At 39.8% G+C, this 15,016-nt stretch overlaps 1 protein-coding gene across 3 annotated transcripts in view; it reads left to right on the top strand.

The window, feature by feature from the left end:
* Positions 1 to 252: 252 nt before the first annotated feature.
* Positions 253 to 15,016, top strand: part of FAT3 (FAT atypical cadherin 3) — a 574,942-nt gene continuing 560,178 nt past the window's right edge. For all 3 annotated transcript variants that reach the window (XM_033431923.2, XM_049713303.1, XM_049713302.1), the window contains exon 1: positions 253 to 3,541. In XM_033431923.2, the coding sequence (XP_033287814.1) occupies positions 253 to 3,541 (3,289 nt within the window). The remainder of the gene's footprint in view (positions 3,542 to 15,016) is intronic.

The raw sequence follows: 15,016 nt of genomic DNA on the forward strand, positions 1-15,016 counted from the left end.
CATTTAAAAAAATCAAATAAGGTAAATTTAAATCCTAGTGGTTTTGAATTCCTTGCGGTATTCCATCTAGTAGTGGTAAGGATTCTAATTTTTTTTTCTCATATTGATGTTTTAGTAAAAAGATTTTATAATAAAGTTTTTAAAAAGCACTCTTTCATAACAGTTATTTCCTGTTCCTTCTCCCATGTTCCTCTAGGTTAATGTATCTTTTCTCTCTTTCTTTTTCCCCCTCCAGGATGGAAGTATGATGTGATGGATATAACTATGGGATACTGTGTAGGTACACGGCCTCCCTCTTGCCTCATCCTCCTGCTTCTCAAGCTTTTGGCCACTGTCTCTCAGGGGCTGCCAGGGACCGGGCCCCTTGGTTTCCACTTCACACATTCCATTTATAATGCTACCGTGTATGAGAACTCGGCAGCAAGGACCTACGTCAACAGCCAGAGTAGAATGGGCATCACCTTAATAGATCTGTCCTGGGATATCAAATACAGAATAGTGTCTGGAGATGAAGAAGGCTTTTTCAAAGCAGAGGAAGTCATCATTGCAGATTTCTGTTTTCTCAGAATAAGAACTAAAGGTGGCAATTCTGCCATATTGAATAGGGAAATTCAGGACAATTATTTATTGATAGTAAAAGGTTCTGTTCGAGGAGAAGATTTGGAAGCATGGACTAAAGTGAGCATACAGGTTTTAGATATGAATGATCTGAGACCCTTATTTTCACCCACAACCTACTCTGTTACAATCGCAGAAAGCACACCTTTAAGGACTAGTGTTGCCCAGGTGACAGCAACAGATGCAGATATCGGTTCCAATGGAGAATTCTACTACTACTTTAAGAACAAAGTTGATCTCTTTTCAGTTCACCCCACGAGTGGTGTCATCTCTTTAAGTGGACGATTAAATTATGATGAAAAGAATAGGTATGATCTGGAAATTTTGGCTGTGGACCGGGGGATGAAGCTCTATGGAAACAATGGAGTGAGCAGTACTGCAAAGCTTTACGTTCACGTTGAACGAATAAATGAGCACGCTCCAACTCTCCACGTGGTCACTCATGTTCCTTCCTCACTGGACAAAGAGCCCATATATGCGCTGGTGACCGTGGATGACCTAGATGAAGGAGCCAATGGAGAGATTGAGTCTGTTTCCATCGTGGCTGGGGATCCTTTAGATCAGTTCTTCCTGGCTAAGGAAGGAAAGTGGATGAATGAGTACAGGATTAAGGAGAAGAAGCAGGTTGACTGGGAGAGCTTTCCCTATGGCTACAATCTCACTCTTCAAGCCAAAGACAAGGGGTCACCTCAGAAATTTTCAGCAGTAAAGATAGTCCACATTGCCAACCCCAAAAGAGACACTGTTCCAGTTAGGTTTGAAAAAGAAACGTACGATGTGAGCATTAGTGAATTTTCTCCTCCTGGTGTCGTGGTTGCTATAGTGAAATTAAGTCCCGAACCTCTAGATGTGGAATACAAATTATCCCCTGGAGAGGATGCACAGTACTTCAGAATTAATCCTCGGTCAGGTCTGATCGTCACAGCACAGCCACTGAATACCATTAAGAAGGAGGTTTATAAACTAGGGGTGACAAATAAAGAAGGAGATTTAAAAGCACAAGTCACCATCAGCATAGAGGATGCGAATGATCACACCCCAGAATTTCAGCAGCCACTGTATGATGCTTTTGTGAATGAAAGTGTTCCAACGGGAACAAGCGTTTTGACAGTTTCAGCTTCCGATAAGGATAAAGGAGAAAATGGGTACATCACCTATAGTATTGCCAGCTTGAATTTGTTGCCATTTGCCATTAACCAGTTTACAGGTGTTATTAGCACAACTGAAGCATTGGATTTTGAATCCTCGCCAGAAACATACAGGTTCATTGTCAGAGCCTCTGACTGGGGTTCGCCATACCGCCATGAAAGTGAGGTCAATGTGACTATTCGAATAGGAAATGTCAACGACAACAGCCCTCTCTTTGAAAAAGTGGCTTGCCAGGGAGTTATTTCCTCTGACTTTCCAGTTGGGGGCCATATCACAGCTGTCTCAGCGATCGATATCGATGAACTGGAACTCGTAAAGTACAAAATCATCTCTGGAAATGAACTTGGTTTCTTTTATTTAAACCCAGACTCTGGTGTATTGCAGCTTAAAAAGTCACTGATGAATCCTGGAATTAAAAATGGAAATTTTGCCCTTAGGATTACAGCCACCGATGGGGAGAATTTTGCGGATCCTATGTCTGTTAACATTTCAGTCCTGCACGGGAAGGTGTCTTCAAAGAACTTCAGTTGCCGAGAAACTCGCGTGGCTCAGAAGCTGGCAGAGAAACTGCTCATTAAGGCCAAAGCAAATGGGAAGCTGAATCTGGAAGATGGATTTCTTGACTTTTATTCAATTAATAGGCAGGGGCCACATTTTGACAAGTCATTTCCTTCTGATGTGGCCGTGAAGGAGAATCTGCCAGTTGGTGCTAACATCCTGAAGATTAAAGCCTATGATGCCGACTCTGGCTTCAATGGAAAGGTGCTATTTACAATATCCGATGGGAATACGGATAGTTGTTTTAATATTGATATGGAGACCGGGCAGCTTCAAGTCCTTATGCCCATGGATCGAGAACACAGAGACCTCTATCTCCTTAATATCACTATCTATGACTTAGGTAACCCACAAAAGTCTGCGTGGAGGTTGCTCACCATCAATGTGGAGGATGCTAATGACAACAGCCCGATTTTTCTTCAAGACAGTTACTCAGTTAACATTCTTGAAAGTTCAAGTATTGGCACTGAGATTATTCAAGTGGAAGCCAGAGACAAAGACTTGGGTTCTAATGGTGAAGTGACTTACTCAGTCTTGACAGATACACAGCAGTTTGCCGTCAATAGCTCCACTGGAATTGTGTATGTAGCTGATCAGTTGGACCGGGAATCCAAAGCAAACTACTCTTTAAAAATAGAAGCCAGAGACAAGGCAGAAAGTGGCCAGCAGCTGTTTTCGGTTGTCACCCTGAAGGTTTTCTTGGATGATGTCAATGACTGCTCCCCGGCTTTCATTCCCAGTAGCTATAGTGTGAAGGTTCTTGAAGATCTCCCCATTGGCACTGTCATTGCTTGGCTGGAGACCCATGACCCAGACCTGGGACTGGGGGGTCAAGTGCGCTATTCTTTGGTCAATGATTATAATGGGAGATTTGAAATAGATAAAGCAAGTGGTACCATCCGCCTGAGCAAAGAGCTCGACTATGAAAAGCAACAGTTCTATAACCTCACCGTTCGGGCCAAAGACAAAGGGCGGCCTGTCTCTCTGTCATCCGTTTCCTTTGTTGAGGTGGAAGTGGTGGACGTCAATGAAAACCTCCATACTCCCTATTTCCCAGACTTTGCTGCTGTTGGATCTGTAAAAGAAAACTCACGGATTGGAACAAGTGTGCTGCAGGTTACTGCCCATGATGAGGACTCCGGGAGGGATGGAGAGATCCAGTACTCCATCAGGGATGGCAGTGGTCTTGGAAGGTTCAACATAGATGACGAGAGTGGTAAGTTTCATATTTTGTGCCAGAATTATTGTTTCTCTTCTCATGAATTGTCAACATTGGAAAAGTGAATGGCTATTCTTGCACTCAAATGGAATGACAAATGAGGTTGCATTTGGTGCAGAGGTGATGCAAGTAAAAGCTTTTCCGTAGAATGCATTGACTTGTAAGAAAACCTGTTTATACAGTGATAGCCAGTGGTTTTCAGTGGGAGTCCCTGGTTTTTGTTTTTCTTGTTCAGCGTTGCCATCACCAGGTTATCTTTCAATAAGTGTAAATAATTTTCACCTCTGTTGAGTGCACTTCTGACCTTCACTAAATTAAGGGCCCTGATAAAGTAAATTACACTTGAATTGGCTTTAAATTAGAAGTGTGAAATGGATTTTCAAATGGATCTTATATACCAGTGTTTCCCTTTATAGTAAGGCTTTTCTAAAGTGATATTGCATTAGTTGCTTCGTCTCTTGTGTTTCCCAGGCACATCTGGCCCTTGAATGACAGGCATTTGCACTGTATCGGCCCCATTAATGCATGGAGGCAACCTTCTACAAATGTTTTCATGATAGACTAGAGGAGGCACGTTGTGGCTTTTATTTATTTAAAAAATGGTTTTAAGATTTTATCTGTAAGGATTTACCTTTTACAGAAACACTTTAAAATATGGGACAAAATAGTCCCAATATTTTCGTTGTCCCCTACCTGTTTATTTATACACTGTCATAGATACAGGTATAGATTTTATTTCTATTCTTATTATTGTCATTATTTGCCTTTAAATGTACAGGTGCTTAGACACCTGCTTGTGTGTGTGTGTGTGTGTGTGTGTGTGTTCCTTGATCAACACAGTGCCTTTTTCTAATCTTCTCTAGATTGTACACATCTCAAGACAGGGACTGTGTCTTCTCTATTCCTGTGTGAATGGTACTATTAGCACTTTACAGTTTGGGGGCACATTTGTATCCAGTAAATCATTTTCTACAACACTCACAGGGTGTTTTGTTCCCGGTAATGATGATGAAGAAAACAGATAGTGGGAAGGTGTCATCATAGGGATGCTAGTTGTACATTAATTATACTAGAAAAAGGGTTTGAGAAGGTATTAAATATTGGATAGGAGTTATAAAACTGTGTATACTGTCAAAAATTTAAACTGTAAGTTGTAAATTTTTTGTATAAATGGTTTCTCATTTTGGCTAGTGTAAATTGTAAAATTGATCTCCATAGCCATAATGAAGGAGAAGGTAAATGTCAAGAAAACTGGGTTCTGATGTAGCCATATACTCTATCTTATTATATATAGCTTGTCATTTGATTAGAATATATTTTTACCTCTGAGGTACAAAATGAGAAAGAAAAAGTAGTAACCTTTACTGGGTGTCTATTCTATGCTAATACTTTACTATTAATAATAATGACTTCATCGAGTACTTGCAATAGGTGACACACCATATGAAGGGTTTTAGAGTCAAGTCTTATTTAATTCTCCCAACAGCCCCTCCAGAACTAATACTCATCAACTCATGAACTGATGTTCAGAGAAGATACCTGGTTTCAAGTGTAGCTCTGAGTAACTGCAGTATACACTGCTGTCTCACATCTAAAGACAAGTATGGGCTTCCTTGCATGATCCTAGATACACATGAATTTGGTGTTGATCTAAAATCTGTAAGGCAATAAAGTGTTAAACGGGTTTCAAAGTCCTTACAATCCTGGGCTTGTTGGCTGATGGCACCAGCCATTAATCACCTTCCTTCTTCCTCACAGTCCCATTGTTTGTGTGGCTCTTCAGTGTGAGAAGCTTACCTTTGGGACTCAGGTGGATGTAGGTAGGTAGGTCAACAGGAAGGTGTCAGGCTGAATCATTAACAACTGCAACCTTCATGACTACATCAAGCCACAATGAGTTGTTTTCATGAGTTTCATCTTGGTGTAGCTTAATGCAGAGAAGAGCAGGTGCAATTTGGTGAGAGTGGCCTAGATTTTCCATGTTTGTACCATGCTATTTTGTTCTCATCTTGGGTGTTATTTCAGAAAATGTGTGTATAGTCATCTGATGATGTAGCTGCTTTTATAATTCTTTACATAAATAGAAATTATTTTTATTGAAGTATAGTTGATTTACAATGTTGTATTACTTTCAGGTGTACAGCAAAACAATTCAGTTATATATATATGTGTGTGTGTATGTATATATGTGTGTATATATATACATATTCCTTTTCAGATCCTTTTGCATTATAGGGTATTTGAAGATATTGAGTATAGTTCCCTGTTCTATACAGTAGGTCCTTGTTGTTTATCTATTTTATATATAATAGTGTGTATCTGTTAATCCCAAACTCCTAATTTATCCCTACTCCCTTTCCCCTTTGGTAACCATAAGTTTGTTTCCTATGTCTATGAGTCTGTTTCTGCAACTCCCTACTTTGCATTATTCCCTTATATTCTGGATTGTATAAAGTAAGTTTTGCCATGAGTGATGATAATTCCATTTTCATTTTGACATTGCTTTGTGACTTAAAAATCTCTTTTCTTATGACATCAACTCCCTTGGGGTAACAAATAGCTAAGTGCGTTGTGCAAACCCACATACCCATTAGAGGATTTAGATCTAGAACCAGCTCTCCTCAGTCCTAACTCAGTGCTCTTTTCTTTGGATTCATTACCCATGTTTCTGATTTACTTTCCTAGAGAATTATTCATTTTTAAAACCATAGTGACTATTTCTTTTCTTCCTTTTTCGAATGTTATTTTATTTTTCTATACAGCAGTTTCTTATTAGTTATCTGTTTTATACATATTAGTGTATATATGTCAATCCCAATCTTTTCCTCCTTTTTATTTCATTTTGTTTCCTTCTTTTAGGAAGCAAAACTATCTTTTTCTCTAGGTTAGAGGAAAAAAGTTTCAACTTAATGTTGAAATCTTTATGAAGATTATAATTTCCATATGGTAATATTCTTAACCATCTTCCTTCTGTCTCACTTCTTGCAGATTTTAACATCCCAGCCCAAAAAGCTGATGAGGAATGATTGCCTGGACTTGTGCCATGGGGATGCTAGGGTTAGGGAGAAGTTTGGCAAATGTATGTCCAACAAGAGAAGCCATCACCATGGCGCTCCTGGGTTTGCGCTACTGTTGAATGATCAATCAGCTCTTTGCTTCCCAGCTCTAAAAATCATGGCTTGAGCTGCTGGTAGAATGAGTGGTTGTTTAGCCCTACAGCTGTTACTGGGTCTTAAGTTTGGACTCTGTTGTTTCATATGACCCCTTGGGTATAATAAAATGGCCTAAAGTTGTTGGGGTTTTCGTCTTTCAAGAACCTTAAGTCATCCGGCAAAGGTTCTGTCATGGCTTGCCTTGTTTAATGGGTCTAAACTTATGCATGCACATGAATCAGCTGGAGAGTTTGTCAGCAGTGCCGATCCCCAGGACTGATTCCCAAAGATTCTGATTCAGTTGGTCTGGGGTAGGAGCTGAGGGATCTTCATTCAAGCACTCCAAGCGGTCCTTCTGTGTGTGGTTCAGAAACACTACCCTAAATTTACCTGGGCTCCTTAGAGTGTGTCTATCAGATTATATCTTTTCTGTAAAATCCTGTTCCTTATTCTTTGGAAAGGCAGGGAATTGAGCTCATATTTTAGATAAATTTCTTTTCTAGTCAAGTTTTCCAATCGAAATAAATTTTCTGTTATTCATTAGTGGTGATAGTTTTCTGAATGCCTTCCCAATGGATCAAAATCTATTTCTGTGCTTCAGTAATTGCAGTGCTCCTGTTTTGTGAGACAGCTTATGCTGGGATTAGTTGATCCATTTAGTAGTTTTATGTTCTTGACCTTTTTGGAGCTCAGTGAACAAAACCATACCTTTGAAATTCTTTACCATGCATGGGCATTTAATAAATGTTTAATAATGTTCACAGTAACTGGATTAACTGAGGGGCCCCCAACTACAGTGGATTTGACGACAATTTAAATGACCAGTCTGGAAGATGCAATTTAATCTTTTTTTTCCTTCACAAAGAACGCATTCTTATTCTTTGACATAATAGGAATGCATATTCTTGACTACACAGAAGTTTTAGAAAGTTTATACAGAACACACTGTACATTTTAAACAGTGATTTTCTATTAGATTCTTTTGTAAACTGCAAACTTGAACAATGACTTCACTCTTTTATTTACCTGGTGTTAAAGAAGTATTTAATCCAGATAAACAATTTCCAGTTTAGCACATTAATCATGGGTAATTAGGAAGATATTTTACCATCCGTTATTACTAATTATATTATTGCTTCCATTTATCAAGTACCTATTGTGTGCTAAGCACTAGGTGCTTTGTGGGTACTTTCTAGTTGTCATAGTAATCCAGCAGGTGAGTTTCAGTGAGGTTTGCCCAAACAGGGTCAGGCATCTGGAAGTTGTTAGAACTGGATGCTCTAGTGCAATGGCCTCCAAATCGCATGTCAGTTCCCCTCTTTTCCACTGCAGTGTGCCATAATAACCTTGCTAAGCATACGTATTAGTCAGATTTTTTTCTGTATTATTACTGTATAACAAACAATCACAAAATTTCAGTGGCTTATAAAAGCAGAGATTTTTTTCTTCTTGCTCTTAAGTCTGGGAAGACAGTTGAAGTTGTTGCAGGCTGTAGATTGAGTTACGATTTGTTCTACATGTGTTTCCTACTTCAGGACCCAGGCTGAAGGGAGTACTCACTGTCTGGGATGTAGTGTTCTCAAAGTTCTCAAAGGAGTGCAAGAGGCTGATGGAAGTTTGTGGTGCCTCTTAAAGCCTCTGCTCAAGACTGGCCCACATTCCATTGGCCAAAGAAGGTCTTGGGGCCAAGTTCAACATTGATGTGGGGTAGAGAGTAGTACTTCTCTTACAGAGGGAGGGAGGAAGAGGAATGAATAATTACTGAATAATTAATAATAATAATTACTGAATAATAATACAGCCTAACATAGCATGTGACAGCTCTCACTATTTTCTTCATAACTTAACATTAGTTGGACACTACCTTTGTGGAAGGCACTGGGACAGGCAGTGGTGACACAGAGAGCTACAGGTATCAGACCTGGGCCTTCTATAGTGGGACCAGGATCTTTCGAGCTCTCCAGTGTTGAGATGCTGTACTTGATCTTCTATAGGGAGAAGGATTCACTTCAACTGGTGGCCAGGGAAAGAATAAATACATAGAGCTTTTATTTATTTAGTTCAACTGAAGAATGTTTACTGGCTGCCAGTGCTGAGTCTAATACTCTTTTATCTGCAGAGTAATAATTAGAGAGTCAAGAGTGGGTGGATGAAAACCAAGAACGGGAACATTTGTATTGTTAGAAATTTGAGAAGCTTTTGTCATTGCAGAAATCGGATGTCCCAACCCAGATATTTTAAAAGGTGGATAATATCCGTAGGGTCATGTTTCTTGCATAATGTCATAAAATATAAGCTTCCCTTTTCTGATATTCAGAGGCACCAGAAATCATATTTTATCTTACTGTCTTACTGTTTCTTACTGAAATCATATTTTATCTTACTAGCTTACTGGTAATCTTTCCAGTTTCTTCTCCCCAAACTTTCCTGTTCAACTCCTTTTTGACAATTTGAGGTGTAAGGCAGATGCTACTCGGCGGCTTTGGTGCAATTCATGATGATTCCAAACTAAATGGTGTTGCCCATCCTCATTCTTTTTTCAAGGTGATATTTTGTCTCTACCCATCTAGGTCAAAAGAGAATCACTGAATTTTGGCTCAAAATTTGCCCCTGGGACCAGAGCAAGTAAAGGAGAGGAATGACGTTATGATCAAGTGACAGCAGAAACTTTTCTCGGCTCTGGATTTTTAACCTTAGCTCTAGACTTCTTGATCATAATTATTTGAGAGAAATATAATGTTCCCGGAGGAGCCCTGAACACTCCATAACATTCAGATGAACGTAGTAGTTGTCATGTAAATCAGGCCAGAGAGAGGATTAGACGCTTCTGGAAAATAATGAAGAGCATGTTTTTATTACTCTTTTCAGCACGTGCCTCCTTCTTGACCTTTTTTTCTTAACTGCTGGCTGAAGGCAGTTTAGGTTTTAATAGAAGACTGTTGGTTCGAATCTGTAATTATGCCTGCCTTGTATATCAACTTTGAGCTGCTGTTGTCCCTAGGTAACTAGTAAATTATAAAACTAGTGACCAGCATAAAGACGAAATCCAAATAGGGTGGCAAGTCAACAACCTAGCAACTTGTGTGGTCTTTTCTCTGAAATCAGTCTTGTTTTTTATATATATATATATATATATATATATATATATATATATATATATATATATATATATATATATTTTTTTTTTTTTTTTTTTTTTTTTTATCGGTACGCGGGCCTCTCACTGTTGTGGATTCTCCCGTTGTGGAGCACAGGCTCTGGACGCGCAGGCTCAGCGGCCATGGCTCACGGGCCCAGCCGCTCCACGGCATGTGGCATCTTCCCGGACCGGGGCACGAACCCGTGTCCCCTGCATTGGCAGGCGGACTCTCAACCACTGCGCCACCAGGGAAGCCCTTCCTTTTATATTTTAATAATAGAAGTTTCCCATGGCTTACCTGGCCCTTCATGCCAGCGTCATGATTTCCTCAATGCCAAGTGATACTGAATTATATTTACTTCTTCAGTTAACAAAGAATGAAATTTCAGAGGCCTAGTAAGCAGAGGTTACAAAAACAATCAAATGCTTGCTTCATGTATTAGTGGCTCTCCAGAAGGTAGTGGAATAAATTTATTGCCTTCTGTGACTTCGGATAGCTTGCGTCTCATTTCAGTCTCCTAAAAATGTTTTTTCGGCAGGTGTTTTATATGCCTGTTGAAGGATATTTTCATTTATCATCACATTTGGAAGGTTTATAGAGTTTGATAAATATTTATGCGATGCCGCTACATTCACAGTGTTTCACTGAAAAGAAAATGAAAATGAAAATGGGCTGCAGCCTGTAGTTTTAGCTTGCCAGTTTTTATGAACGCATGTCTTATCGACAGACAGAATCTACAAAGAGTTGTGTGTGGGATTCAATTCAACTTATATTAAATTCTGGGCACTGGTATACAATGATTGAATATAATAGGACTCTCCAAATTTTCCCATTGGACATTGGAGGACTTAGTAGCTCCTCTAGGGCCACACTCTTTGTGATTAAATTCACCGATTTTCATTTACATAGCATAGTTAATATTCGAGTTGCTTTTAAAAAGCAGCATGCTAGTGAGAATAGTACCAAGTAAAAATAATATATTGAAGAGGAAATGTCTTGAGTCAAAAAGTGAATAAATGTTGAAGGAATGAAGATAAGAATTTGAGGTACACACACACCAGCATACACACACACACAAACACACACACACGTTATGGTAAAAACATAAAGGCTTTGTGGTTTAGCCCCAAGATCTATAAAATAGAGCTTAAACCATTTTCAATTTTCCCCCACATTCTTAAGTCTGCCTCTTTGCTCTCGCAGCTTCTCTGCTCCCTTTTTTCCTCATCCTCCACCTCTTCCTTCTCTACTTGCCACAGTTATAGTGCACAGATTCTCTGCAGGCACAGTGCTTTGCACTGAAGAAGATGCATAGATGATTAAGTCAAGGATGGGTAGCAGAGATAGAAAAGCATGTAATTGCAAACCGTGGGATACCCAAGTGACACAACGTAAGTGAGTGCCTTGTGCTGGCTATTCATCATATTCACTGCGGCCTTAGCATCACCCTTTGGCACAGTGGGATGATTTTTACAAATTCCAGTTAGAGACAAGGCAGTCTGAGAGATAACCAGGGCATTAAAGTCAGTTGATGATGATATATAAGCAAGGCTTAATTGTCAAGGAATGTATAACCCCAGAAATGGATCCAGGTTTTGTGAGGCTTAAAGCTCATGCAATTTGTGTGCCTGCTTTGAGAAAAATTATAAAAAGTATGACTAAAAAAGTCTTTGTATTTGTTTAGAATGAGGAAAGAAATCACAGTAACTCATGAGTTTGAAAGCCAACAAACACAAATATCACAAAGCTCAGGAAAAATATAATATTTTGTTGATTGTCTAACACACCTTTCTAATACTTATTTCCCCTGCATTTTTTGGTTGCCTTTTTTCTTTGATTGCCTCTTATAGGATAATAATCTTGTAATTGTTTCTATAAAAAGTGCAGAAAGATTATTTTTCCTCCAATGTGGTTGATTGAAGTTTGTTTTTTCACTGAGAGTTTAGAAATGTTTCTCTAGAGTCACAGCTTGTTATTGGTAGTGCTATGTGTATTCTCTCCATCGGTGTCAAAGTTGAAAACATCTCCATCAAGTTTATTTCTCGTATGAACTGTTGCAGATCTACTTGCTCTTAATAATAACTGCTACAGGTCTGTGCTCTGTAAACAAAAAACGTCTAGTAATTTCCGTGTCTGATAATCTAATCCACCAAAGGAAAGAACTCATGGTGCACTTATGCTGCATTTCAGGAGAAAACTTTGCTGCAAAACTTTGATTTTGACTCTATAGGCAAGAACCAAATCTTCTAATTACAAGTTTACATGTCTAATGATTGGGGAATTTTCCACAGACTAGCTCCTGGCTCTGTACGTTTTGTACCTAGTCTCTTCTTCCCAATGGCCGTAATTCTAGTGCTGGCCACCCCAGGATATGGTCATATGGTGATACAAGTTCTTTCCCTTCACTTCCATGCTACAATGCTGGGTGTCTCAGTGCAATGGGTAGTAGAAGCGTTTTGGGAAGCCATTCCTACACTGGACAGCTAACAACAATTTGTCTATACATGGAATTGATGGTGAACCACATAAATATATGCCACTAAATGCAAACCTAATGTATCTTCAACTCATTCTCCCTTAGATCCCTCAGATGCTTACAACTACTTTATCTGGTAATGCAGAGTATAATAGAGGAGAAGTTGAGGGGAAAGAGAAAGAAGTTTTAAATGATTGTGGTTTAGGTATATTACTTTTGCAAAATTTATAGAAATGTGTAACCCTGTGAATCATTGCTAGGGTCCTCTATGGGGCTTGGAAGCTTTGACTTTGATAGCTTCATATTAAATGTGCCTAGTTGTGTTGCCTAGGAGTGTTGGTAAATGAACATTTTTCTGAAAGAAGTTAAGTCTTCAAGATCATTGGAGGGAGGGACTGAGCTGGGCCAGGCCACAAAGGCTAGTCCTGATTTGTAGACTGCCGACCCCTAGACCAGGTTTACGGTTTTTGTCACTCTCATGTATTACTGAACCAACAGACAAAACTGTGCAAAGGACATAAAATCAAGGTTACATGTGAGTGGATCTGGCTCCCTGATATCTCCAAATATCTCAAGGAGGTGCCCTGGAAGTGTGTAGCCAAAGCAGCACTTGAAGAGTAAGAAGTCTGCAAGTTCAAAAAATAGAGTTTTGAGCTTCCTGCCTTTTCTGAGTGGTTGGCTGGTGAGAGAAATGCATTGTTTCTTGGGCCCACTCTCTTTTATAACACCTATTTGGGAATTCACTAGGAAGTATACACTAGGATCTGGAAGCCAAGAAAAAAGGGTCTTTGAGAGCTGTCTTAGTGACAGTCACAGAGTTCTTTTGCTTTGACTCATTATCTGTATCCTAAAAGCATGATTTTGAGGTTTCCCCTAAACCATTAGGGGTTTCACTTAATCAGAATTTCAACATTATTATGAAAGTGTTTTTTGATAATCTAATTTATTGCTACTATATCGTACATATCAGTAGCACATCTCACAATCGGTAATTTCCATCCCCATGGGCTGCTGGCATTGGTAAGATGTTTCTGGAACCTTGATAAAGCCCTGTTATTTTTAAAAAGAAACATTGACTTGAGGTCAGCTTTAACAGGGAATTCTATTCAATAGATATCACATCATATTGAGCCAGCATGAGGCCCTGAGATCTTGAATGAGGCTGTGGTGATACAAAGCAGGGTTAAGGTTTTCTTCCATGTTTGTCTATCCCCTGTTCCCATGCATATCAGCATCTTTCCTGGAACCTGGGTAGAGTTATTCATATCTTTCTCACACCTTGAGTATACTTCTAAAGAAATATTTGCCACACGATTAGACTGAAAGAGCCTTGAATTGAAAACACGGTGATTAACTTTTAGATGACAATTTCATAAAACATTGTCCTGATTGCTAAAAGTGCAGGCGTCGGGGTGTCCCTGGTGGAGCCATGGTTAAGAATCCGCCTGCCAATGCAGGGGGCACGGGTTCGAGCCCTGGTCCGGGAAGATCCCACATGCCGTGGAGCAGCTAAGCCTGTGCACCGCAACTACTGAGCCTGCGCTCTAGAGCCCGCAAGCCACAACTACTGAAGCCTGCGCACCTAGAGCCCATGCTCCGCAACAAGGGAAGCCACCACAATGAGAAGCCCACGTACCACAAAGAAGAGGATCCCCCACTCGTCGCAACTAGAGAAAGCCCGCACGCAGCAACGAAGACCCAACGCAGCCAAAAATAAATAAATAAAATAAAATACATTTATTAAAATAAATAAATAAATAAATAAAAGTGCAGGCGTCGTCCATCTGTCTGTCAGGTAGTTTTATCCTAGAAGGCAAATAATCAGAATTGGGATGAGTAGGAGTTTCATTTATGGTCACTAAATTCCTGTGTTTCACAGCTAGGATAGTGTAGACACCCAGTGGTGTTAATGCTAAGTCAGAATTCTATATTCCACAGTCATACCACATGACTCAAAACTGTATAATTAGCTAAATTGGAACTTGATAATTTGGTACAATATGTTCAAGAACCAGAGTGTAAGCAAAAATTGCTATTGGGAGCCTTCTAAATAATCTTTAGAATGAATTTGTTCTGCTTTACATGAACTCTTGGGTTTTTACCTAGACCTTTTCTTTTTCTCATTAATTAATTTTATTTTATTTATTTTTGGCTGCGTTGGGTCTTTGTTGCTGTGCGCGGGCTTTCTCTAGTTGTGGCGAGCGGGGGCTATCCTTCACTGTGGTGCGTGGGCTTCTCATTGCGGTGGCTTCTCTTGTTGCGGAGCATGGGCTTTAGGCGCGTGGGTGTCAGTAGTTGTGACTCGCGGGTTCTAGAGTGCAGGCTCAGTAGTTGTGGTGCGCGGGCCTAGTTGCTCCATGGCATGTGGGATCTTTCTGGACCAGGGCTCGAACGTGTGTCCTCTGCACTGGCAGGCAGATTCTTCTTTCCTGCACTGCACCACCAGGGAAGCCCTTTACCTAGAGCTTTTTAATTTTACTTTGCACACAGTTCTAGTAAGCTAGACTTCTTGATGTATAATACTACAGTATTTTAGAAACTGCACAGCATAGAAATTGCTGTAGGTAGGCATACTAACAACAACGAGAAATAGCCCTGTTCATCAGACAGGGAGAGAAATCAGTGGCTAACCCCCATTGCCACTGGTGTTTATTACGTGCCAGGCATTGAAGAGTATTAACTCATTTACTTTTCACAAGGATTC

This window comes from Orcinus orca, chromosome 8 (assembly GCF_937001465.1).
Source record: "Orcinus orca chromosome 8, mOrcOrc1.1, whole genome shotgun sequence".
NCBI lineage: Eukaryota > Metazoa > Chordata > Mammalia > Artiodactyla > Delphinidae > Orcinus > Orcinus orca.